The 27,894-nt window shown below is 36.8% G+C and overlaps 2 protein-coding genes across 3 annotated transcripts; one reads left to right on the top strand and one right to left on the bottom strand.

Annotated features, from left to right (window-relative positions):
• LOC139123083 (tetraspanin-14-like) lies at positions 1 to 27,725 on the bottom strand. Of its 2 annotated transcripts, none has more exons than XM_070689065.1 (9): positions 27,526 to 27,725; positions 26,606 to 26,662; positions 22,177 to 22,344; positions 19,569 to 19,655; positions 19,030 to 19,125; positions 14,499 to 14,627; positions 13,743 to 13,793; positions 4,618 to 4,734; positions 1 to 3,358 (listed from the first exon to the last, which is right to left on the bottom strand). In XM_070689065.1, exons 1-9 carry the CDS (start codon positions 27,586 to 27,588, stop codon positions 3,236 to 3,238), a joined length of 891 nt encoding a protein of 296 aa, XP_070545166.1. In that variant the 5' UTR covers positions 27,589 to 27,725; the 3' UTR covers positions 1 to 3,235. The 2 variants fall into 2 exon arrangements, with proteins under 2 accessions (XP_070545166.1, XP_070545167.1); XM_070689066.1 differs by lacking the exon at positions 1 to 3,358 and adding an exon at positions 3,495 to 3,618.
• On the top strand, positions 16,072 to 18,162 carry LOC139123084 (complement C1q tumor necrosis factor-related protein 1-like). The gene is made up of 2 exons (XM_070689067.1): positions 16,072 to 16,316; positions 17,423 to 18,162. The coding sequence occupies exons 1-2, from the start codon at positions 16,163 to 16,165 to the stop codon at positions 18,061 to 18,063; spliced, it is 795 nt and encodes a 264-aa protein (XP_070545168.1). The 5' UTR covers positions 16,072 to 16,162; the 3' UTR covers positions 18,064 to 18,162.
• Positions 27,726 to 27,894: the final 169 nt, after the last annotated feature.

Below are 27,894 nucleotides of genomic sequence, written 5' to 3'. Positions count from 1 at the left end.
TATGACAAGAAACTTGTACTTTATTTCCAGATCAAACCGAGTGTTCCTTTCTTTTAAATACAAACCAATGTGAGATATACAAAATTTAATAAAACAAGACAACCCCCCTAAAACAAAACAAAACAGAAAAAAACCCAAATGAAACCATGACAGTCCTGCTGTCTGAAATAACTATATTTTGATTCAATGATATGCCAGAATTTTCATTCATTCTAATGTTTTTCTTTCTATATTTCCGGATGGAAGAATGCAACGTGAGGAATAAAAAGGCTTGGAAAATCTGTAAGTTTGTAACTACGTATCAGTCTCATTTCTATAGAGGTTAATAGGGTAATAAGCCTGAAGAGGTAAAGTGCAAGTTGTCTGATTTTTGTATAACTTAGGTGGTACACTGTTGCAACATGGGACGTTTTGTACAATCATAAACACATCACATTTCAAGTGAAATTTAAATTATCTTCTCAGATAGACAACTATATATATGAAACAATGATTACAATGAAGATAATTCTTACTGATAAAACACAAATAGGCACTGCTGTGATGTGGACTTTAATACCTAAGTGCTGGAATTTGAACATAATATTTAGCATAAACCTGTTCTTGTTTGTATTGCATTGCTAGTGTCTCCTGGAATTTGAGGACTGTGGAAATGTAACCCAGCTCAAATTGACACTTGTTTATTAAAGGTTTGTAGTAGGATGGAAGTTTGAAATAATAACTTGAAAGGCACATCATCCATGGTAGTGAAATCTTATCTGCAGGATTTATTATGTATGGATACTTGTTTGAAATATCCATCCAATAATCACATCATATCCTGACTAAATTACTGGAAATGATACCAAAATGTTGAAACACAACTATCATTTAAAAAGGTATATAAAACAATATTTTAAGTGAAATAAAACTTTTACCAAAATAGAAATTTGTTTCACATAGAACAAAACATAGAAAGAATATTATTGATAAATGAGTTGGTGCTCCTGAGAAATATAAGGCATTGTTGCGTGGAATGATGTACTCTTACTTAATATACAGTCCTCGGCAAACTTTGAAAGACAGCACGCTAACGGTTGAAATGGAAGGTATTTTTGTTGATCCTGTGGCAGTAGCCAATCACAGTAAGTTTTAGTAAAGCATGTTCTTGTCATGTACAGCTGTACACAGTGTAGTATGCACTGACAATTTTCGAAATGTTCACTTACAGAGTTACAGATTATAAAGTTGCATAAACACAAAATTTTTTCACCACCCCCATTTCCCACAATATGATTCTAACCTTACTGATGTAAACAATGGGATATACTAATCTCAATGCTGAAAGGGGTGAACGCTTTGCACTTCCATTTCTTGATATGTTCATCCAAAAGTTCATCCAAAAGTCAAATGTTCAAATGTAAAAATAATTTCAGAAAAAAACATTTCACAAGCAAAAAAAAGGGAAAAAAGGGAAAACCAAAAAAAACAAACAAAACAAAAAACAAATTAAAAAAAATGTGCCTGGCTTTTAGAATACAAGCATACATTATAGTGTACTGTTTCATCATCTGTAATGTTTTATCATTTGTATTTTAAGCTCAAAATTGAATAAATCATTTGATATTTGTCATCTTTCAAATCAAACAACCAAGAAGCTACCATTATGGTCACTATTCAACTTCTTTCCTAATCAGAATTATAATTGAGGGGCCTAACACAGAATTCAAGCAAATTGTTGTGGCAAAATTTCTTGAAGATTCAAATGTAATATTGGACACAATGGTGTAGACCTACAACTGCTCTGCTTGAAGAATGGTAAGTTTCTTAATATTTCTATAATTTCTATCATGATATGATATCACCACTTTCAACTTGGCTACAAATGTTGAGCATATTGAAGCTTTCATAATTATCATACAAAACATGTCTTTTGAAAAGTTCCAACTGTTGATGATACAAAAATCTATCTCCAGTCCAGTACACTAATTGAGCTCCATCTCTGAACATTATAAATAATTTCAGACTTCTACAATTTTGAGGGCTTACATTAGGATTTTTTACCTTTGATTATTTTTGACAGACTTTTAAAGAATACAAAAGTTGTTCAATGAAATGCATAGGTTAGGGTAGAAAAGACACAGCAGGTGTCAATTATTACAAATATTAAAAGTTTGAGAAATCTTGTCAAGCGGAAAAGTCGAGGGGAAAAGTTTCAACTTCAAATGAAAATGACTTAATACTTTGGTAGGTTTCCGTGTAAATATGAAATAGTGTACTTTATCAAACATTTTAAAACATTCTTGATTATCATCATAATTAAATGGTTAACAAGCTGTACAAAAAGTTGTCAAAATTAGACTATCCATGAAAAGGCAAGCATTTATTAATTGCCTTATGGGCAGTTGCATAAGTTACTATGCTATTAAACACAAGATGGTAGGTTTGATGTACATTATAAATAGATTATAGAAGTCCACTTGCCATTTACAGTACAGACCCAGACTTGGCTTTCTAAATTGACACGCCAGCTGTCAGCCCAAGTGGTGGAGAAACATTTGCCTCAGTTTCACAAATGAGCTGGAATCATTTAAAATGATGTTATGAAGTTTTCTTTGCATCTACAAAATGTGCAATTTTCTATTTCTGATATAACGTATAATTTTGAAGTTACCTTGTATCATTGGGGTGTTTCATTGTGCTGGCCCCTGGTGGCTAGGCTGGCCCAATGGCAGCCAAGAGGCTAGGCCAAGTGTCAGAATGCCCATCTCAGTCTGTACTGTAGATCTACCATAGACATTCACATATTCATGAATAGCTATGGGTTGGTCATTAATAGATTATTGCAGATTGGCTGCATTTCTGGTACCTTCACCTATCCTATTCAGCATGCAATGGTCAAACACTGTATGTCTTTTTTCCATTGTGTTGATTGTTAGGATAGCAGAAATTGTACCACAGTGGAACAATTACAGCCAATTTCAATTACACATTTATGAAAATCTAATTTAACTGACAAAATGAACAACTTGCGATTTCAAAGTGTACTTATTAAATGCATATAACTCATATCTGCATACATAAAAACCTTCACATCATGAAAGAATGAACAAAAAATGTATTAGTAATTAACTCTTTCAAAGCACATCTCATGTTTTCTTGATTACAGCTGCATCAGCACATGTGAGGGCGCTGTACATATGAATCACTTCCAGCATGAAGCATGGGCCTGTATACAGTCTTCCAATGGCACTATTTAGGCTGTTTGCATTGACGCCTTCATAGCACGTTTCATCTGACGACGTTCTTCATACCTGTACTTAGCTTTTGCGTACTCAATGTTGCTGATGAGCTTTCTGGCAAAGAAAATGCCCAACATCTGAGAAGACGAGAGGACAACCATAAGTGATACATTTAGAAAGAGAACTACGAGTAACTTTGTGGATCTCTTCTTTTCTTCAAGTAATTGTTGCTGACCACATTTTTTCCCGATAATAAACAAGTACCTTGCATTGTGCCTTGATACTGAAAAAATGAAACTGTTTCTCACACTTTGCTCTATGAACTCCTTGGTGCCAGCTTGCTCACAGGCACTTTAACCCTTTCATCCCCATTTCCATCTCCGGAGGTCCAACTTTACTATAGAAAACAATGGAATTGGTTCAAATCATGGCGGTAAAAGGGTTAAACAATTTCCTATCACCTTCAAGAACAAATTAAACCCACCATGTTTAGCATTAAAGGAAAAATTACCTAAAATTTACCAATATTTTAGACTAAAAATGGCTGCAAACCCAAAGTTAACCCAAAGGGGTACATTACGGTAATTCTTCAATGTTCAAATGGTGAAAACTTCACTGGCTTCTAAACAGAACATAAGCAGTAGACCAGCAAAATATTGCAATGAACTTTAGAGTGCATACCTGTACATTGTACATTAACCCTTTTCCTCCCAGACAGTAATAACTGTATCACTTCCCCCATCAGCCAAGTCAGTAAAAGGCGGTATTGAGCCAAAACATGACGTATTTTCACGCACTTGGCTTGGTATGTTATAGCATCTTTTGTCCCCAAAAAATCATCTTTACAGTATTATGTTTTCAACAGCCTTCAAATGTACAGTATTATGTAAAAATATATCATATGGAATACGTTGTGTTTCATTAATTTTAACCATCTTGACCTTATGGTGAAATATGGACTTGGCAGGAAAAGGGTTAAGATGACATAACAATAAAGTAATTCTGTAAAATACAAAATTTGATGAACATAGGAGGCAACCTGACAGCAGTGTGCATTGGGACAAATGCTATTTTTTTCTTTTAAAAATCACTTATCTGAAACTGTGATGTTATAATGGTTAGCACAAAACATATCAAATACAATTTTGAAGTTACTGCTGTTATTAAAGTGAACCAATGCCGTAGAACACAGAAAATTTCCTTTTCATTTACAGAGTGCATCTTGTGTCACTTACAGTGTACTTCTACTCTGAAACTCTGAATAATTTTCCTTTTTCCTCCAATAATTTTGGCATGATGTTTGCAAACTGGTCGATTCATACTGAGAAAATCCTTGGGGAAGACTTGGTAAAGCTTCCACAAACTTTGCAGGTATTTCTTTGTTTGAATAACTTACTTCCAGTAACGCTAATCCTATAGGCACTCCACCGATGATATAATAGTTCTCAGCAAGAAATACTTCAAAAGCCTCCACACAGCCTCTGGTGTAGATAGTCAGAGACCTGTCACCTTCCTGTGAAAGAACACAGAACAGAATGCAAGATAACTTTAACCCTTTTGAGTGCTTTTTTTCACCAAAATTTTCCTGCAAAATTGTAACAATTCTTCTGATTTTTTTGGATAAGTTTGAACCAAATGGACATCAAATTTCATTAGCTACAGTTTTACCGGTATATCAAAAGTTTGGCAAAAATCTGAAAAAAATTGACATGGGTAATTTTAATAAAGGCGACGAAAATTGACTTTGGTGTTCAAAGGGTTAATAATAAATACTCTGCCATTATATCTCATGTGAATTTGCTAAATTCTCTCTTACTGGATGTGATCTGATCGAATTATTGTGTACCTGTGACAGTGAAAAACTTTCCATTAACCCTTTGAACCCGGCTCAGACAAAAATGTCCACATGATGTCATAGGGTACCACGGGGTCAGGGTGCAAAGGGTTAAGCCTCTGACTAGATTGACTGGAATCCTGGCGTTTCCTATGAACATGACTGAAATCTTGTATGGTGATATTTTGAAAGCTACTGCATATCACTTTAATGTCTTGATATTTATTACCTATGACCCGCGATTGTGGACAGACTTAATTTGTGAACATGCAATGAGGGGTTGCGATTGGGTGTCAATTATTCAAAAGCATTTGTAGTGGATATGCTGCATGTATCATGAGGAATATCATATAAACTTCAAAAAGAATTAAAGCTGCAAGCAGCGTTGGGGGGGCCCAAGCGGTTGCCATGGTTGAAAGTACTTGTACTGATGATACTATGTGCACATTTTGAGCTTCCATGTGTCTCGTGTGTAGAGAAATCTTTAGACTAGTTGTAACGCATTTGAAAATACATTTAAAAGCTCACGCATCTCAATTCTCATTTAAAATGATTTTGAGAAGTATGTTTGACAGAGAGAGGGAACAAGCATTTTAAGTGCAATTGATATATACCATCATAGCATATTTCTGAAATTTACCCTGTGTCCTATGTGTTGATAAATCCTTAAACTAGTTGTTATACATGAAAATTTCATGTCAAAGATCATTTTTCCCATTTCCCATTTACATGACTTTGAAAAGTGTGTCATAGACAAATGGGAAATAGCATTACAATAAATTTCCACTGATTGTGTGGTCACTTGTAAGCCATACAGACTGATGTGATGACAAGAAAAATAAAGTTTTTTTTTTCTCATCCTCGCGCGTGTCAATTCAGATCTGCTGCGTCCACCTATTTTGTGCTCATGAGGAAATATCTGAAAAAAACTGCAAAAAATACATCACGATAGTGCATGTATAATACAGAACAGTAAAATAAATAATTGACACTAACATTCCATTCAGAACTGTACACGTATTTCACTCTTATATTACTCTGTTAAAAATTTGCAAATGCCGCACTTAAAGTCAAACCGCAGAGCTGTTGCTGTACAAAAATAATAAAGCAACACTGCTGTACATTTATCTCTGCGTGCATTCGTATGTTGTTGTCATTTTTTCCCGCGTTGTTGATTGAAGAATGAAAAAAGAGACCCATGTCACCACATAATTTTTGAAATATGTGTAGGATAAGAAAGAAACGTTAATTTTTCTTGGCGTACTAGTTGTTTTGATGACCTGTACACTGTGAATTTCAAAACAAAAAGGTGTTCTTCAAAACCTGAAAATTCCAAATATTAAACTGCAAAAGTTACTGGCATAACAAAGTATGGAGTTGTCACTCAGGAAACAAATGCTAAACATCGTGGTAAAAGTTGAATCTACTGTCTCTTTTATAAGATTACAAGTTTTGCAGTAAGAAGAGTGGGTAGCTGAACAAATCATAACAGCCTTGAGTACGAATCCTCCTTTTTAAGTGTCAAATAATACTAGTTCTGAGCACTGTTTCTGTTGAGTGAAATGCTCCCTTAGCTAACTTTAAAGGCTAGTGATACTTGTCAAAAGTTAGGCGTATGCGATGTAGTTATTTTTAATAGTTACAAACCTGTAATCGCTATCAATGCTGTACTGTACATATCGTGCTATAGACAACGGCACGAAACCTGCTTCAGCATACCAGTTTTTCAAACGAATTACAGCGCTTACAGGCAAGCCTTGCCACTTTGATGCCTGGTATGCATGTTTTTTTTTACACACACTAAACGTTTTCATATCATTAACAGGAACACCGCGGAGGGACGGTGACAGGAAGGAACCTAATGACTGGATTGTTTGTACAGGATAAACAACAGAAAACCCGACACCAAAATATATCTGACATGTAAGCCTTGAGACAGATTACTATCACCAGTCTGGGGTGCAAACTAATGTCTTTACGACCAGATGGCTATTGACTCACACACATCCAAATTAAAGTCGGGCACACTATTACAAACAATCCAGTCATTAGGTTCCCTCCTGTTAATGATATGAAAACGTTTAGTGTGTGTAAAAAAACATGCATACCAGGCATCGAAGTGGCAAGGCTTGCCTGTAAGTGCTGTAGATATCCATTCTCATAGCAGTTCAAAAGTAAGATACTCTCAGACTTGAGGAATGTGTGCATTTTAGACTTTCAATACATTTGCTTTACGCTCGAATTTAGCATGGAGCTTTGGTAGCTCCATGAATTTAGCAAGCGATGCTCGGACAGCGCACAGCGTATGGATGACACTTGGGTCAGGGGTCATCACCAAAAACGTCAGTGCGTATTCACGGCCAGCTTGAATCATGCCACGGATCGCGGAAATCACGGATCATAAATCCAAATGCTCATGTCTATTACATAAAGAGAACCCTAAAATATAAAATAAATAATGATTTGATATGGAGAAACATCTTTTTGTTTCACTGACAATCAAGCTAAATGCTCAAACATCGCGACAAGACTCGGGCATTTGCACAATATGAATGTGGAAGTACGTCGACTGTACTCGGCGAACGAGCGAGCGCCTTCTCTGAAAATCTGTTTACGATATCACGTCACAATACATTGAAAATTCTTGCGAATTCATTTTTAAGGAAGCCAATTCACACAAGTTCCTAACGTCAGTAAAGATATTTTCTTGTTGGCAGCAATCATAGTACACCACCAACATTTTCACCGTTCAGGAGTGACTTACTCGCTCTACGTTGAAAGCCGTATGCTTTTGACCATGCCGTTCCTAACTTTAGAAATTCCAGTCGACTTTCCTACTCTGATCATAATCTTTCTTTCCATTTCATAGCTTTACTTGCGCTTAGAACCTGCGTTAGGGGTGATTTCTCCCCAATATTGGTGAAGCTACCTGAGTCAAAAACTAAAGTTTGCCGTTTTTGCTTAGTTTCACTGTCACTACGATCCTTCAGTGTTGACGACGACACTGTACTGCTCAGTGCACGGAGTAATCTGTAGGCACATTATGCGAAGTTGTCCAACCCAAAACTTAGTAACATTTTAGTCAAATAGTCATGGTAAACATATAGGTACTTTTGGATTGTGAGCTATTTCGTTACAATTTTATTCATTACTGTATGTGTTACATATACGATCTTCTGACGCATAAGGTCAGGGATGCACAGAGATAAAGCATGACGTTTCAAGTTGAATGCAGGACAGCGCGTGGACAGACAAAGTGATGACGTCATAGTGCAATCTTCGATTCCCAAGTTTGGCTAATTTTTGCCGAAATGTTCTCGCCAAACGCTACTTTTTTCTCGCATTTGCGATTTTGCGAGCAGGCATCGAAACACTGCCTGCGTCATTGCGAACACAGGAAGGGCACAACGCGCCTTATTTTCAAGCAGGCGATTTTTGTTTGTTTTTAAGATTTCGTCCATTGAAAATCCTACCCGCACACGAACGGCAAACAAAGAATTTATTGTATGGCACCTAATGTAGAGTGTTTGGATAAAATACACAAGGAAAGTGCTAAATTAGTCATGGAGTTGATCGTTGAGACTAAATAGTGACAGTAGTAGTACTTGGAGCAAACGTTTCTAGCATTTTTGTTTCTGAACTTTGGTCTCACTCAAGTCCACATGCTTAAATATTCAGACCTTGGAATTGAGGAAGTTCATGTTTACTGAATGTTCCCACTGTAATAAGCTGCGCAAACAAACATTCTGAACAGCTACACTAGCAACTGATATGGTCCCACCTTTTTAGACCTAGAACAATGGCAAGAGCGTCCAGCTCTGATTAACCATTTCACCTGCAGGGTGTGAGTGACGATTTTGCAAATCGCCGGCATTGAGTCGATAGCCTGTGATTTCAGCAACAGTGACGCAATACAGTTTTCTACAATTATTTTACCTCTCACTTTCCGATTTCAAAATGTTTATGACAAACAGCCTATAATGTTTATCCAATAAAACAACCTTACTTCATAATACTGACATTTTAGTTTCAATTACGGACTTAACGTCTATCTCATCGTCACCACGACTGTGCTCCAGCGAGTTGTTGTCGTAGGTATTGTAATGATATATTAATCATCACATGACAACCTTCAATAACTGAAAAATGAGCTCGCGACAATTACTTTTCGCTGTAGTATGGACCAGATATTACAGCGCGATGACAGACTTTACTCTCTGATGTGAACGTAAAACACATAATCGATGCATATAGGTTGTTATAAACTATTAACAATGCTTCTGACCTCAAGTTAACAGCAGCCAATACAGTGTAGTCTAGCCTGCGCGCCTTATCTCTGAAAACAAAAATACGGCTGCATTTAGACAAATACACATAAAATTGCACAAATTTATAGCGTCATTTATGATCCTTGTATTTATCCTCGATTTGACAGAATTTATATCGTCTAGTATCGAAGCTAGAGTCAGTCCTTGGAGGTCAGGTTTGACCAGAACTGTAAGGTGATGAAATCTCCGATATATATCGGACATTAACCCGCGATTTGACAAATTCTAGCTAGCATCGTCTAGTATCGAAACTAGAGTCAGTCCTTTGAAGTCGGGTTTGGCAAAACCTGTGGTGAAATCTCCGATATATACCAGATATTTACCCGCGATTTGACAGAATTTATATCGTCTAGTATCGAAGCTAGAGTCAGTCCTTGAAAGTCGGGTTTGACCAAAACTGTAAGGTGGTGAAATCTCCAATATCGGATATTTACCCGCAATTTGACAGAATCTATATCGTTCTGTATGGAAGTTAGAGTCAGTCCTTGGAAGTCGGGCTTGACAGAACTGTAAGGTGGTGTAATCTCCGATATACCATATTTACCGCGATTTGACAGAATCTAGTATCGTATACTATCGATATTAGACTCCCCAAATCACCGATAACTATATATCTGACCTTGCGTGCCGAGGAACAGGGCAAGTCATTCTAGTATTGTCTACTATCGATAGTAGAGTCCCCAAATTGCCGATAAACATCGAGTAAATATCGGCGATTTTACAGATCTGGCGTACCGAAGCACAGGGCAAGTCATTCTACTATCATCTAGTATCGATATTAGAGTCCCAAAATCTCCGACAAATATCGGGTAAATATCGGAGATTTCACAGATCCGACGTAAGGAGGCACAGGGCAAGTCATTCTAGTATCGTCTAGTATCGATATTAGAGTCCCCAAATCGCTGATAAATATCGGGTAAATTTCGGCGATTTCACGGACCGGGCGTGCAATGGCACAAAGCAATTACAGCGAAATTCGCCAAGCTGCAGAGAATATGTATCAGCGATTATTACGACATTAACAGCTGGGCTTGATGTGGTCTTGTTTACATTTTTAATCAACTACATGCTCTCAGTTACGCGACACACTGGGGCCACTCCATGCATGTCAGATAGAGAAACATAAACAAATCACCGCACCTTGCAATGTCATGTATCTTCCTATTTTATTCGTGATGAACAAGTGAGCGTGCATTCAGACACCTACATATAAAATTACCCGAATAGCTTCATTTATGATCCTTGACACTCACATATCAGCTGTGCGTAGACCCCGGTAACTGTGCCCTGGCGGGACCTTGTCCCGCTCTTATTCAGTCAATGACAGCAGTCGGCCACCCCTTAAAGCTAGTGGCACACTCATCTAAGTACTTCCGTGGCAGTATACTTGACAACGTCACCTGGCGTACAAAAGCTGGTCGCCAAAGTTGCCTTACACAAGGGGAAGAGATTAGGCTTCGTGTGACTGCTAGCTGAATTTGACAGCGAGCATTGCAGTCTGTTGTGCCGTCTTTGACTTTCAAGTGTACAATATAACATACATCACTGATCGATCTTCTGACTGACGAGGTTTTAAACTGCAGCCTTATGAACATTGGGGCGACTTAACCAATTCAAAAGGCCTTTCGCAAACTTGTCTGTGATTTGTGAATGTTTTAGTGGGGTGAAGGCGATGTGAGACGCCTGAGTGTGGTGAACGCGATAGGCGGGATGAGCGCTATACAAAGAAGTCTATCCTGGAATCCCGAGGACATTGCGACATTGCACTTATCTTCTGACTGAGGAGATTTAAACTGCAGCCTTATGAACAGTGAGGCGACTTAACCGATCAAAAATCTTTTTGCAAACTTGAAAGTACTCGCACTAAGAAAGATAAGAGTAAAATTTCAGTTGAGTCTGTGTGTTTGTTTTTGAGAAGAAAATGTTCAATGACTAAATTGCGACCTCTTGACTGACCCAAACGCCTTACGGAATCTAAAAAGAACTACCACTAGGGATTATGAGTGTAAAATATTAGTTAAATCTGTGTATTGGTTCTGGAGGAGAATATTTTTAAAGATTAAATTACGAGTTTCGCAAAATCAAATATGGCAACCAAACAATGTTACCGATCCAAACGCCTTTTGAAAACTTGAAAGAGATCACACTTTAGATGATATACATATAAATTTCAATTGAATCTGTGTGTTTGTTCTGGAGTGGAAGATTTTTAGGAGTAAATTACGATTTTTGCAAAATGCAATATGGCGGCAAAACCATGTGACCTATCCAAATGCCTTTCACAAACTTGAAAGAGATAACAATACAGATGATACATGTAAAATTCCAGTCGATTTGGTGTGTTGGTTCTAGAGAAGAAGATTTTTAAAGATGAAATTACAATTTTCGCAAAATCCAATATGGCGGTCAAACCACGTGACCGATCAAAACGCCTTTCGCAAACTTGAAAGAGATCACACTAAAGATGATACGTGTAAAATTTTAGTTCTATCGGTGTATTGGTTCAGGAGAAGAAGATTTTTAAAGATGAAATTGCAATTTTCACAAAATTCAATATGGCGGCCAAACCACGGGATTGATCAAAATGCCTTTCGCAAACTTGAAAGAGATTGCACTCAAGATCATACTGGTGAAATTTCAATTCAATCAGTGAGTTGGTTCTATAGAAGAAGATTTTTAAAGATTAAATGAGTATTTTAGAAAATCCAATATGGCGGCCAAGGTCACGTGACCGCATGCGATTTTATTTGCAAATTCTAAAGACCTTAGGTCATGCTTGCATTACAAAAAATTTCAAATCAACTAGACCCCTAGGTCTTCTGGAGAAGCCGTTTTTAGGTTTTTGGAAAATCCAATATGGCCGCCAAGTCACGTGATCAATCAAATTGACACTAATTGACACCTACTAGCTCTGCAAATTTGAGAAGTTTTCATTCAGCCGTTTAAGAGATCTAGTTCGACAAAGAATCGGCAGAAGAAGAAGAAGAAAAAGAGGAAGAAGAGGAAGTAGTAGAACTTGAGCAATAACAATAGGGTCCCAGCCGGTCGGCTTGGGCCCCTAATAATAAGAGCTTATTTAAGCAATGATGTACCCCTCCTGACCTATATTGGACAACTTTGCATGGTATAATGTTTGAGGCAAAGCCGGGTATATTATGGAATGTATTTGCTTGAGTCCATTATGGGCTTGGCGGGGTACATTATTGCTATGATTTTATAGTTTTGGGTAATGCTAGTGAATTTGTAGATGTACAGAACATCTGGAGTCACAATGCTGATACATTATCAGAAATAATCTGAGGATATAACATCACAAAATTCACTGGTATTGAGAAAACTATAGTATAATACCCGATATCGCCTGTTTCTTTTATCGTATCAGTATGAGTGTCATTTGCACTGTTTCAAACCTCAAACACAGTCAAGCGTCTTGGGAGCACAAATTACATGAACCCTAATACAGGAACGGGCGATATTAGATAGTAAGCTGTAATCATATCATACTAGTATAGTGATGGTGTAAATAGTGCCATCTGATTGGTCGAGACGTGAAAATAACTGTTTCATGTCGTGATATAGCACGGTTGGCACACGAACAAGCTCTCAGCTTGAGAAAAATTCCTTTTTTGACATTTTATGCCAGACTTTCAATATAATATTGTGAAATCATTGCAATAAACCACTTCAGCAATGGGCATACCACAAAGTTTTGACCAGTTCACTCCATATACCGGTATGTACTTGCTATAGCTCATGCATGTATACCGGTACATCGTATCGTCAACTGGTCAAAATCTCGTGGTATACCCATCGTTAATGTGGTTTATTGCTCGAACAACGGATTTATCAGATACCAATGCCAATGCCAAGGATGTTCTCTTTTTATTCTGCCAGGTGCATAAATATAATGCATCATTCAGCCATCTTTCCTCTGTACCTTGTGCCGATATTCCCCTTTCTATAAATTATGTTCAGTTATCTTTCTCCCATCCTGTGCCAATATTGCCTTCGATATATGATCATACGTAATTTACCCAATCCATTTATACACACAGAGACTTGCTTAAAGGTCTGTGTTGGCACCAGATTGTCTCATCAGAAAATTTACCCACCAGATTACAATTTCAATGGAAAACAAAAGGTTATCACATCTACCGGTATACAATCCTCTTTCAGACTAGAACAAAGGCGATCCCAGGGACGGCGAACAGTGCCTTTTAAAGGACCAGCTTGATTTACATTAACTTTCGCTCTCTTCAGTTTAAAAAAAAGTACAACCAAAACTGACAAAGAAAAACATGTCTGTATTCATAGCAATCATATTTTGACAAGAATCTTTCTGAAATTGTAAATAATTACCTTGCCTGCTTCTCTGATACCATACCCACACTGTACATTAACAACAGTTTCCTGCAACAGAAAAGTAAGTCAGTATTACGACCAGAATAACGTTTTTCTCAAGGGTCTATGGTCAGGCTAATGTTTAAATATGCATACCGGTACATGTAAATGAAGAGTCAAAATTGTCTTATTTAGATGTTTCTTATATATTTCCCATCCTGTTGTGATGAAATTTCCTGAACATCTTTTGCATCAATAGGCTTTTTCTCCACATTTTTATTTGTTTCGATTTATCAACCTGAATGAGATCATGTTGGTATTTGCTTGTTATACTCAGAGGTACAGGTTTTCCGTCTATCCCATATGCAGTTTCCATCATTTCTGATTAGAAGTCTCTTTTTCTTGCTTTTAAATATTAAAAGTCATTATTTTACCCCTAATCCATATCCTGCCAGCCAGTATCACATCACAATCTGTCAAATCCTGCAGCTGGTTTAGTCGGTAAAGACCATGCTTTTTACAGTATCTAAGTTTTCAGAGGCCTTAAAATGATGAAATCTTAGTTAAAATGCAACACAGGGGACATATTTTGCCTTAATTGTCCGAGCCAACTTGTCTTGATGATGACACATGAACTTGGCAGGATATAGTTACAACTACGAAGCGAGCTATCAGTAAATATTTAAGAATCAGTGAAACTGAATTACTTTTCATTTCTCATTTACTTAGGTTAATACTCTTTATCTTTACAGCTGTACTCTTTTTAGAACATACCGCTGGATCTGGTTGACAGCATGAAAATGGCACTCCACATGCTTCCACAGCACGGACGGCTTTCATGGAGCAGTTGAAATAGATGTTGTTTTCCCAATCGTTGAATCCATCTCCTCCGCAGCACTTCAACTGAGGGTTGTATTATAAGAGAAGAGATGGGGTGTTATTGCATTTGATACAGTACCTACTATGTGCTTTCATGTTGGGACCAGGAGGGTCATCATGGTGCAGCTGATAGTATAATGGACTCTATGCCAGATAATGATGTATTGGAGACCCAAGTATGGCCTGAGTACTTGACATTCTATTTGAGTATTGATTGTGCTATGCCATTCGGTACGGCACTTTTAATTCTCCTTACTGGTTCACTGGAGTAATAGGTGCTGGCTAACACATCCTATCGTTCGGCTTTTTTTGTTGGATGATGGATTAATTAAGAAGGATCCAAAGCTGCCTGTTATTGTAACAGACTTTACCACTGATTCTAAACTGACAGCTATCAACTTTTAAAAACTTACAAGGCATTTTGAGATCCTTTTAAAAAGTTCAAAAGTTCTACGGTCGATATGACGACATCGTGGCCAAATATGACACCTCGGTCACTCAAATGATTAACGACTGCATTCCCGGCTTTGACTTATTACAGTGATTCATATCCTGTATCTTTTCATACAATATTTACTATAGACAATTTGGGGACCAATCCTGACGGGTGTAGCATGCTAACAGGGTACGCTTACCCATTCCGGACACCTGGTACCATCACTAACTATCAGTGGTTCAGGATGGTCCTACTTAAATTTTTAAATCACAATTGTCCCATGGACCTGGTAATATATTACCTTGAATGGAAATGATTATTGGACCAGTTTAATGTCATATTTTATCACTTTGACCCTTTTTTAATTCTGATTTGGTGTGGTATAAATATACATAGAATGGAAGATTTGAACGCATCAGGACTTCTTGTCACACAGTTGCAGAAAGTTGTATCTTCACTGAGTGTGTCGAGTACAAATCAAACATTTTTTTCACTCAGTGGCTTTCAATGTATGGTTTGACTTTGAGCAAATTGTGAACAGTATGGTTGGCACGACTCTACTATACTTGCCATTTAAGGAGTGAAATACACAGTGGTTTTCAAACTTTGGAATTTGATACTTCAGTGAAATGCCACGTAGAACCAGACTAGCTAAAAACATTTTCCCTGAACACCTCTAGTGACCTGCATTCATCAAAATCGAAATAATCTAAAAGTAATTATATGCAGAGAAAAATAATGTCTCTGATTTTGTGCCTTTGAGTGATGTCATTTATAATGATGAAATCAACAGCTGTGAGATAAAATCCTTTTAACTGACTGAAAAATAAAATGAAAAATTTAAAACACACTTATTATCGCTGTTTTGAGGTAAACATGGCTCTACATACTGCCTGATTGTTTTTCCACAGCAGCTGGCCAGAGGCAAGTTCTTTCGCCCATCTGGGATAAGATTATGTCCTCACCTATAAATGGTATCGTTTTCCACCATGGGGGCAGTTGACCAACAGTCTAGACATTCAAAGTACACTCAATGCAAAAAAAAACGTCACAGGAAGCTAAGCCCTTTCAGTGAAAAGTAGTGGCAGGCATTTCACTCAAGCACATTCAAAAAAATCCCAGGATGATGGCGAGAATATTTCTGGTATTATTCTATGTAGCCTATTCTGTTTTAGGCCCAGCAGTAGGATCAGCAGCATCGGCATCATGTACAAGATGCTGTGATTACCTACCAAGCTCAACACCCGATGTATTCAGTATCATGCGAGGTGAAAAGGGTAAGCATATAGTCTGCCAGTCCCTTTCATGTCTGCACATTCCATTTTCTGAGTACGTGTCACAAAGTGCTTTCAATTTCTTTGTTCATGGTTGGGAAGGGGACAAATTTGCCATGTCATTCAACCTTTCCGTGATTTATTTTCATCTTACCATTTCGATAATTTTATTGGAACTAATCAGGAATGTCCGAGTCAGTGGCGTTTAATGGACCCATTTTAATTTTATTCATCAGGTCATTCTCCTTGCATGTACTTCAAACTTCTTTGTTATTTAATGAATCTTGTGAGGGACATATGGTTTCAACGTAACATGCTGTCAAGTGGCGAGTACGTGGTACACAAGTATACTGAACTATAGGGTGACGTAGACTTCTGTATTTGGTGAAGGTCAAGTCAGAGGGCTTTGAGGTCATATATCCTATGGTATAACATCATGTATACATGCTTGCGGCAGCTGTTGCTCTGTTAGGTCAAAGGTTATACAGTGCCTTGACCTTTGGCTGCTTAGTTACGCAGGGTGATGAAGTAATACTATTAAAAGAACCATAAATAACCTACTGTTTAATATTATTGTACAATTTCTCTCCAGATATTTGAAGAAGCATGTCTGTGGCAGACACTTTCTATCTTGCTCTCCCCTGAGGTGAAAATGTGATGACAATTTCGACAAAATTTGAGTTTTATGTGTATTGTTCATCAGAGACCTAATATGCACTCATACTTTTCATTAATTTTAGTAATGATGGAATTTATAAAAGTATATTTTCTGCCAGTTAATGTTTTGTGATTTTGGCAAATACAGAATAAAAGTAGGATGTCTAATTCTGTCCTTGTGTCTTGCTGTAATGGTTCATCCAAACTAACATGATAAACAGTTCAGTATGATCTATGTTCATAGCCAAGGCTTTGGGTCCTTAGAGACTTTTAAACTAGAGTCATTCTGATTCACCATGGAGTTGTAAAAAACCAAAATGCTACCATACCATTAATCTTCAGTGCAAGCTCATAAATCAAGCCCTGTAAATGGATCGCGACTAGTGGTGCTTGCCATTCTCAATTGCTTATTAATGCAGTCTGTCTGACACCATTCAAAATGTTTCTTTCAGGTGATTTGGGACAGAAGGGAGATGCTGGAGAAACTGGAGAGAAAGGTGATTCTGGACCAATGGGTTACGTTGGACCCAAGGGGTTCAAAGGTCAGAAGGGAGAGAAAGGGATCGATGGGTTTGTCAGTTCAAAAGGTGAGAAGGGAAATGCTGGCAACAAGGGAGAGAAAGGTGAACTTGGGAGAATGGTGGAGTGGTCGGTTTTCTCTGTGGCGAGATCAAGCGCAGTGAGAGGGTCCGAGGTATACCAAACAGTTAGCTTCGATCACGTGTTCACCAACATTGGCCGGAACATGAACCCTGAGACAGGCATATTTACATGCAGCATCTCTGGCGTATACGCCTTTGCGTTCACCACACTGAAAGACAACGACAACTTTGTCGCAGCGTACCTCATGCTGAACGACAGACCACAAGTTCGAATTTACGCCGATGACAGCGACTGGGATGGACTCGTTAGCCAGAGCGTCTACCTGCAGCTGAAGACTGGTGATATGGTTTGGATCAGAGTGGACCGCTTCATGGATTACGAACACGTCATGTTGGACAGTAGTGAGAGATGTCACATGACATTCAATGGTCATTTGATCTATCCAACAGAACAGTTTATCTTTGAAGATGATGCCCTACCAATTAATTGATGTCATTTCGCGACACACAGAAGCATCACGTGACTTTTTTCATATCATGGAAATTTTTGTTTTACTGTATTACTGGTGCTACCTGAAAAGCCTATTAAACACATGATATATCACTTCAAGTTTTGAAGCATATGAAAAATCACTCCTTAGTTTACAAAAATATTGATGACTTTCGATATGCCTGTATATTAGAGTGCGAGTGCAAAAATGTGAGAATAAAAAAATTTTGCTACTGAGGAACACGATTTGTTTTTCTTTACATATAAAGAAAGATCTTCACGGTTGAATAACTGTGGGCAATTTTTCAAACTATTTTATTCTTCACAAGTTACCTTTACCTATCTCAAATTACAATTACAAAAACTACTTGACAATCCACTTCAGCTGTCTTTTTTGAGATTCATGAGTGAAAGTTTAAGTGTTTGAATCAATTTCGAGGCGCGAGCTACCTTGACTACCAAAAATGGACTGTGAATGGGTTAATCTTGATTAATGATGCCCTTATCAGAATGTTCACGCTATACTTTCTTTAAATGATTTCATACATACACAAGGTCTACACTGATCAAGACAAATCATAAAACTGGAAACACTGCCTGCATGGCAATTATCTAAAGTATTGAGTCAACAACAAATCAGCTTTCAACAGATTGGACAGCTTTGGTACCCTGCTACTATTGAAAATACAACCATATTTCATTGTTGTAAAATGTATGCGCAGGAAAAATGGTGGCACGGAGAGGGTAAACTTCAATTCAAAATAGAACACCGTAAAAGATAAAGTGTTGTAGAGGTTAGAGTTCAACCCTTTCTTTGCTCTCTACAGTTCCCATTCACAGGTATGACTATGCTGTTTCAAAACTAAGGTTACACCATTACATTATGAGGGGTGGAACCCTTCCATTATGCAGGGTGAAACATTATGTTTTTGGAAAGTAGCAACAGTCTGCAGTTTCTGCCTCTCACCTCTTGTTGCAAGCCATCGACAAGCTCTTGCAGGTTGATATCATCACGATATTGTTTGATTGCTGTGTTGATGATGCCGTTCACATTTCGATAGAACTGGCCATAAGAAGGGAAACAAGAAAGAAAATAATATTATCATACAGATTGGCAGGTTTTTGTGTGCAAAGTGCTCTCAGTTGGTGAAGGTCTAATTTGGAGTAGATTAATTTTCAGCAAAAAACAAAATTATCTCCAAAGAGTTTATAATTCAATTGTCACTGATGGGCACACCGTAATTGGACTTAACATCTGCAGGGCCGCTGTTCAAAAAGTCATTTTACTAAAAGTTTGTACACAAAATTCATGAAAGGAATATTACTCTTTTAATCGTATGATGTCCTTGTCTTTGAAGCTTTTGTGATAATCAAACTGCTTTCTTTTTCCTCTCTCTGCTGCTCTAGTTCTGTTAACTCTTGACTTAAACTATCGGTTATGAGAGGTCCTATTGTCTTGAAAAACAAATTTTCAATCATGTAAGAGCAATCAACTTTGATACTTACTGAATCTTTGTGGTACTGCAGAGTGATGAAGAGAAATAAACCCAGGGCAATTTTGATGAGAAATATTAAGACCAGAACACCTGAAAACTGCAATGAGACACAAACAGTATAGAGTGTTAGTTGATTGATGTGGAACACTGGTTAAAATATTCACTGGTACTCTTTCTTCCATTAAAACGCATAGTGGTCTCAGCAAACCACTGAAAACAATACTTTGATTTTATTTTCTGATGTTGTGGCGTCCTCCTGTAAGGTCTCCAATTTAATATTTCAGGATACATGTACATTTGCATGACAATCCAAATATTACCATTACATGTACTGACAAATAATCAACTCGGAGCAAAATCAGTATTGAAATAAGTACTGAATGCAGTTTGCCATGTATAAAAACCATTCTGCCATCAACATTAATGAAAGCCTTAAGCATGCTTTCCTAATCACATATCAAAACTGGTAGTGAACATACCCGTAAGGCTGATAAACTCAAAGTCACTTAAAATTCAAGGACTTTTTCAGCAATTTTTCAGGAAATTGTAGGTCCAAAATATAATTTTTCCTGATATCATTTATATAACATATCATTTCTGTACATACCGGGGTATCATTTTACATAACATTTTCATGAAATCACAGCTGATCATCTAATTTTGTAATTTTTGTAATTTTATTACTTCAAGTCAATGCATCCATAAATGGATTTTCATGCATTGAATAAAATACATGGACATATACAGAATAAAAATAAATAAATAAATAAATAACTCAATAAAAACCAGTAGTTAAAAGTTAAAAAACTACACATCAAAAGATAAGCATAAAAAGTTAGTGAGCACCGTGTAATTAATTAAAACAAGCAGGAAGTTGACATACAAATCGGCCAAGAATTGGCTCTGAAAAGAATAGACAGGCACAGAAAAGTAGTTTAAACTATAGTATTGGCAATGATGGATGAACGATATTTGAATGAGCGACTGTGGGCTTTAGAAACATGATATTTACTTCTGGTGTTATACTGGTGAATTGTTGAATTTTTTGTGAGAAGGTCAGACAAGTAGACAGGAACTTTTTTGTTGATACATTTGTGAACTAGATTTTTTAAGTGTTGGTCGTGTCTTTCCTGGATAGTTGGCCAGTTGAGTGAATTTCTGTAAGATGTAACATGGTCTGACTTTTTGAGTCCACACTGAATGCGAACTGCAAAATTAATTATGCGTTGTAGATTGCTTTTGAGAGTAATATTACTATATGATTAATCTTGTCATTATTGAACATGGTTGCTTGATTATCTATTTTCAAGGACTTTTCAGGACTCACTTTCATTTTCAAATGCTTTTCCAGAACTTTACAGAGAGTCTTTAAAATACAAGGACTTTTTAGGAGCATCAAGACCCTGTGCACATTATTGTTGTGTAGATAAGATAAATGGCTTGGGGTCAGGTAACATAGTTTCTTGACAAGTAACTTTGCCATTCTTCCGGATGACAGACCAGGTAGTGAATACTAATTACATATGTACGTGTTTTAGAGTGTCACTCAGTAGGACAATGAAGCCACATTGGCCTGTAGGCTTACAAGGTGTGCATGGTACCGCATAATTTGTCAAATCAATTTGCTACCATATTGGTGGCCGTTTGCTGCTTCATCTTGTCAATTCATGTTTGTTTGAATCCGAATCCCATCTGCATTGCCTCTACACTCTAAGTGTATTGTCTCATTATGTCATAAGTATCATTTCACGTTGCCACTGGTGATTGTGTTATAATTATGGTTTTTTTACAGCGCTGACAAATTATTTATGATTATTATGGTTACTATGAAAACCTAGATCATGTTTTTCATGGATATTATTGAATTCTGTGGATTAAAAAATGCTGAACAGTGACAACAAATCTAAAAATTGCTGTAGAGTCATTATCCTGATATGGCTAAACCTGCAGCAGTGATCTTCTTGCAGAGAGATCTGTATTTCCTGACTTGAAAGCAATTTCCTGAATAAGGTCAATACAGACAAGTCAACACAAGGATGGCTCCATCGTGTTACTACTGTACCGGCACAAAATGGCTTGCCAAGCTAATATCCTGTATTACTCTACCAAGTCTGTCAGTCAGTCTGCTTTCTCAAAATTTTTTAACCTAGTGTTCATCCCCAATTCCCTATAAACGGGTCCAAATTTACCATTAATGACAATGGGTTTGGGCCAGACCATGGTGGTCAAAGGGTTAAAATGATTAATCTGTGAGAGGATTAATTTTTGTGCTTTCCTTTCTGGTCAATGCCTACTGGCATGAACTGCATGCAACCCATACTCTGATGTCGTTGATGAAAAATTCTTACTTTTATAATATACTGGTATTGTATTGACAAGGGTAGATATAATAACAGATTTTCTATGTAATCAGTCATTTCAGCCTATTGTGGTTAAAAAACTTACAAAACCATCAAATTGGAATAAATAGTACAAAAGTATGAGTGATGACAATCAAGAATTTTCTATCATATGTCCTGAAATGCATTTTTCACTGACTAGCCTACAGATAAATATGGTATGTCAAAGGTCATGTGGTAAAGCCACAACAATATGAGACTACATGTATATATGCTTACCGTTTTGAGCAGACAAGTGTTTTCTCTCAAAGCTCCGATACAGCCAGCCGTGGCCAAGCAGAACATGACACCTCCTACCAAAATGATCAGCAGGGGGTAATTTGCAAACAGGAATACAATGACTGATGTAAGACTTCCTTCCTCAAGCTGAGACAGATCGATGGTACCCTGCGTAAAAAAAAAAAAAATTGTGTACACATTGTTATGTTTGATTGAAAGATGGGACCTTGTACACCACCATGAATTTGATATTCCTCTCTAAATAGAAAAGCTAGTACCTATCCTTCTTTTCTACTGTCAGTTTTTCCAATCATTCTACCAAGAATGAAGCAAAAATGTTCCATATAGACAAACTGGGAAAGAAGAGACAGATACTTGGAAAAGAAATCTTCATATTGACTCATACTGTTTTGACTTGTAAATGATTGTTGGAATATAGCTACATCAGACAACACTTGTTCTCTAGAAATCTCAGAACTGATTTTGTAAGGTTGAATGCGCCTCGGGGACAGATATTTTGACTCCCAATTTTTTTCAATTACAACTAATTAACTACTAAATTCTACTAACTACTAAAAATCTACCATACCGTAGAGTTAACACAGGGGGTGGTGGCCATTTTGAATTCAGATATTGGTAAATCTTGGGTTATTTGTTTCTCTAGTTCCAAAATTTGACCCTAAATTTTTATTCGTGATTTTGAAAGAGGATAGTTGAAAGATTCCTTGAGAAAAATTTGAGCAAAAGTTTAAGTCGTTCATTTTCGAGGTGCATACTACCATATCTCTGATGAAATCTTTTATTAACATGCCTTAGAATTTGTATTTCACTTTCAATTAATACTCTACCATTCCAATGGGATTATGTGGTGCCACAGGTTATATTTTTAAATAGGCTTAATTTACAAATTCATGAAAGTATTAACTTTGCCTCCAAATTGGTAAAGTTGACTCCCATAATATGCTATGTAGTTTTTAGCTGTAACTTCTGTTGATTTTTTTTACTATTTTTGTTTATATGTCAATAGCAATATCTTGTTTTATCTTCTTCTATCTTGTTTAATTAGACATTCACTCTCCCGCTTGTTAGCACCGCCTGTACCGTAGTGTGTATGCGTAAAGCACACTCATGATTGTTGACTTTTGCATAGTAGTCCAGAGTAGGATTTCATTTGATTTCAAAAACAATGCAGTCTCTTATTCATTATTGTACCGGTAGAGGCTGAGTTGGCAATCTAAACACTGTGTGCCTAAACATGATTTGGGAAGCAGAATGAGAAACTGATGTTGACATACGAAACAAAAGTAGTGAAAAATTCACTGATAGTTTCAGCTACTGGTCCTGTAATAAAACTGTGGGAGTCAACTTAAGTAATTCTGAGTTACAATTACATTTGATGAGTGAAACTAAATGAAGGAAGATATGATCAGCTGAGCAGTTTGCTTGATTTTCACCATTAGACTATTGTGCTGCAGTTTGCATTCATTGCTTTCTATAGGTACAGGTAGGTAGGTGGAATTGGAACAACAACAACAGGCACTCAGAGATTCTGTATCATGGTACGTGGAGAGTGCTGAGCTCTTTCATCACCACCATGGGTTGGCCTAAACCTATTGTGATTGATGACCAGTGATTGTGGACCTGTTTAGGGACATCTGTGATTGGAATGTACCATAGGGAAAATTAACAGTACTGATTTTTTCATCTCACATGCAAAATCTTTCTGAGCAGCAAAAAGCATTCCCTTTTATAATTGGTGTGTGATGGTATAATATTTGTATTTTCTATTTTCTATATTAATAAAGTACACTCTTACCAAAGTGTTAACATGCCAAATAAGGAAAATGACAAGAGATACAATGTAGAACCATCACAGGAAGAAAAGAAAACCACCAACCTCACATACACTATGCAAATGTTTCTAAGTTATATCACATAAATTTTGTCATCTTTATGCCACACAATTGATACAGAAGGGCAAATTTGATTCGAGGCTTACAGGTATAGAATTACCGGTACATTTTTTTACTGACATTTCAGTTATTGATTTGGGCCAATTAACCTAATGGGCTATTGATCATTTCTGTAAATAGGCTGCATACATATCTCACTGTGTACCCAATTACAATTTCCTGTGCATTTGATATTTACATGCCATTTCAATTTCCTGCCAGTATCTACAAGCATTGACTTGTTTACAAAATTTATCTGAAATTATAACTGAAATGACGCATGACCATACAGGTAGCTGGGAGATGGGCAAGCATTGACTTTTCACTATTGCACAACCTAATTCTTAAGTTACATGTAGTATGCGCCTCGAAAGTCAAAGACTTCAACTTTTGCTCAAATTTTCCTTGATGAAACTTTCAACCATTCTCCTACCAAATCAAGAATAAAAAACAAAGTTTAGTACTAGAGAAACAAACTGCCTGACATTTCCGGATATTTCAAATTCAAAATGGCCGCCACCCCAGTGTAAACTCTACAAGGAAAATTAAATTTTCGACTTGTGAAAAAATAAGATGGTGAAAATATTTCTCACTCCAAGAGCTGTAAAATGAACCCAAACCAGTGGCAGATCAAAGGAGAATTGTAAAAATTTGAGAGTCTGAACCGGTAGTCTGAAAACAGTCCCAGCATCACATTCTACCTTAGTTAATTATTGATCAATGTATCACTTACAATGTCCATAATATTGAACATGTGAGGAATAGGGTCTTGTTATCAGTCTAAGAGGAGTAAAATTTTGATTTTTGATTTTTCAGACATCAAGATTTACCATTGATTGAATGTGAATAATCCAGAGGAAAGTTAATTATGCAACTATTTCATTTGCATTTGTTGGGGTCGCAGCTCCTGCGATAGTGATCATGCTTGCTCTGTTTTTAACAAATACATTGAAATGGTGTATAAATTCAAAATTTTCCTACTTTAATATCAAATTTGACTGATATGTAATGTCTGAATTTAAGGTCAAAAATAAAAAGCAACATATAATGATGAGCCATTGTCAAAGTGGACATTTGTCAAATGCTATAGTTACACCACACAGTTTATCATACCATACCACACAAGAAGCTTTCAAACACAAGTTCATTTCACATCCTGTGAGCAATGGCGGAAATAATTTATAATCAAAGTGGCTTTAGAATATATACAAGCACCATAATGTGAACGTGATGTTCATTTTGAACTCAAATTTCTAAAGGTTTAAGTTGTGTCACTGAACCAATTTTATACTCAAGCCAATGCAAAATGGTTTTGGTAATACCGGTATGAGCAACAACAAGATGAATCTAATAGAAGGTTATCAAAGTCATCATGCATACAAAGCAGAGTGAACAAAAGTATTGGTTTCATATTTATTAGTATAAGTTTCATATTTATGTTTACAGTGTACAAACATGGTCCATAATGATTTCCTGAGACAAAACTGGTAGTTGGTGATAAATTTTGACTTAAAATGAAGCAAGGCCTTCATAACTCCAGAAAGAAGACCAAAACTCGAGCGTTGTCATTACGCTGATATATGGAACACACAATTTGAAAGTACTGATAGTTTTCCATGATAACGGCGCCTAATACTGAACATTCACGACCGAAATTGAGTCATACGACCGGTCGTGTAGTGTGCTTATATAAAACGTTGTCTCATTTTGGGCCACATATGTAAAGAACAGTTAACCTTTAGTTGAATGTTGATCAGAGGTTCCCATTATTTCCTTACTGTGATACTTCCAATCGTTAAACATACTCAGGATGGGTGATATTGCAAAAGACAACATTATTCAAATAAAAAACACCTTTATTTCAATCAAAAAAACTCCCTGGTCGTAGTAAATATAACACCAATATCAAAGTATCGAAGGGTCTTGATCTACTTTTGCCTCAAGTCAAAAGGAGCGAAAATGTGTCTAGAACGCAATTTTATAGAATTCTTAACCAAACCAAACTGGAATATCGTTATCTTGTTACTGTTGGATAGAAATTTTTTTGGGGGTGAAACCTTCCCCCCCCCCCCCCCCCCACATCCCCAAAACTTAAAGAATTAACATTTTTATCTGGCATCAATCTTTTGACGTTGTCCCTAAGTGTGCATATGTGCCTGTCAAATGTCTTTACCGAGGGGTCCATTTGGTGATTACTTTAGGTTAGGGAGTAATTATGAAATGGAAACTCTCAGCATGTTATAAACTACCATACCCTTCATTCAAGGCCCAGGTTTATTATCAGCTTTATCTAAAAAAAAAAATAGATTCACTCATGGGACAAGGACCATGTAAATAGTCAAACAACATCGTAATGGGAGAATGAGGGATTGATGACTTTGCCCTAGGATGAGACATTTGAAATGTACACTGCACTGCTCACTGTGGTATCACCGTGGTCTAATGTGCCCTATCAAAGTACTAGTACATCTACAAACCTGAGTTGAAAATGTGTGCGCCCATACTCCAATCGCTACTACGAAGGAACCAATTAACTGAAAGAAAAATGAAAAACACATAACATTCAAGTCATTTTATTAGCTGATAGTCATATCAAAATAGATAGATGATTGCCAAGGTAATTGTAATGTTTTTTAACCAAGCCCTATTTTTTTACTTTTAGCGCGGACAAATGAATGTACAATAAGAATAACACATGCTTTTTATCATGGAGATGAAAGAATTGTGACTTATACCTTCACGAAAAAAAATTCATCTCTCTCCGAATATGAGAATTATAATCCTTACAAATCGAAATACCAATTTATGTTTGCCAAGGGCTTTAAGGCGAAGAAACATGATGTTCTGGAATCTATTGTATTCTGTACTATTAAACTCCATGGGTGGAGGTCCCGTTAGCATGAATGTATATCTAATTTCATCTCACGTATTGTTATATTAATTATTACCGTACATATTACCGTACACACACACACACACACACACACACACACACACACACACACATATATATATATATATATATATGTTACATGACAAGTGCCTCTCACCCACTGAACTGCATATGAATTATATATATATATATATATATATATATATATATATATATATATATATATATATATATATATATATATATATATATAATTCATATGCAGTTCAGTGGGTGAGAGGCACTTGTCATGTAACGATGGCGATATTACAGACCTGTATAGGCATAATACTGGTCAGTGCAGAAGGACAGTAAAGTTCAAGGGAAATCATTACACAATAGTGTCATTGAAACTGGCAAGGCCCCATGACATAAAGAACTGGCGGCGCATAGTGTGTATACTATTGAGCGCGTATGAATGCCTAACAAGTTTTGTTGTTGTTTTTCCTTGGAATTTACACTTACCCAGAACAGAACATTGAAAATGAAGAAAGTGTACTTCAAACACAGAAGTTCTAGCGCAACCATAACTAAATTAGCTCGTCTTCACGTGGCTGTTCTGCTATTCATTCCAGCAGTGTCTCACGCAGCGTCTATGTGTACAGTGTACATCTGCCGGACAGTTATGAGAAACCCGGAAATTTGCCTACACAATGCCCTGATTTGCATAGCAATAGCACACGGTACGAAAAATTTCCCACAATCCAATGCGATTTGTACCAACGCAGATCGAAATGCGCAGAACTCAATTCTTTTCTCACCAACTGCGCAGGTTGATCTCCAACGCTCAGTTACGCTTAGACACTCTATATACGCGGAGTGGCTCCACCGATC

This window comes from Ptychodera flava, chromosome 22, assembly GCF_041260155.1.
Source record: "Ptychodera flava strain L36383 chromosome 22, AS_Pfla_20210202, whole genome shotgun sequence".
NCBI classification, from domain to species: domain Eukaryota; kingdom Metazoa; phylum Hemichordata; class Enteropneusta; family Ptychoderidae; genus Ptychodera; species Ptychodera flava.
Note: the sequence above shows the minus strand (reverse complement) of the source record. Positions and strands in the feature narration are given on the sequence as shown.

Coding starts and splice junctions, on each gene's coding strand:
- LOC139123084 (XM_070689067.1), top strand. CDS start 16,163: ATGATGGCGAGAATATTTCTGGTATTATTCTATGTAGCCTATTCTGTT. Junction 16,317..17,422: donor TATCATGCGAGGTGAAAAGG/GTAAGCATATAG, acceptor TGTTTCTTTCAG/GTGATTTGGGACAGAAGGGA.
- LOC139123083 (XM_070689065.1), bottom strand. CDS start 27,588: ATGGTTGCGCTAGAACTTCTGTGTTTGAAGTACACTTTCTTCATTTTC. Junction 26,663..27,525: donor TTTTCAATGTTCTGTTCTGG/GTAAGTGTAAAT, acceptor TTTTTCTTTCAG/TTAATTGGTTCCTTCGTAGT. Junction 19,656..22,176: donor ACACTTGTCTGCTCAAAACG/GTAAGCATATAT, acceptor GTCTCATTGCAG/TTTTCAGGTGTTCTGGTCTT.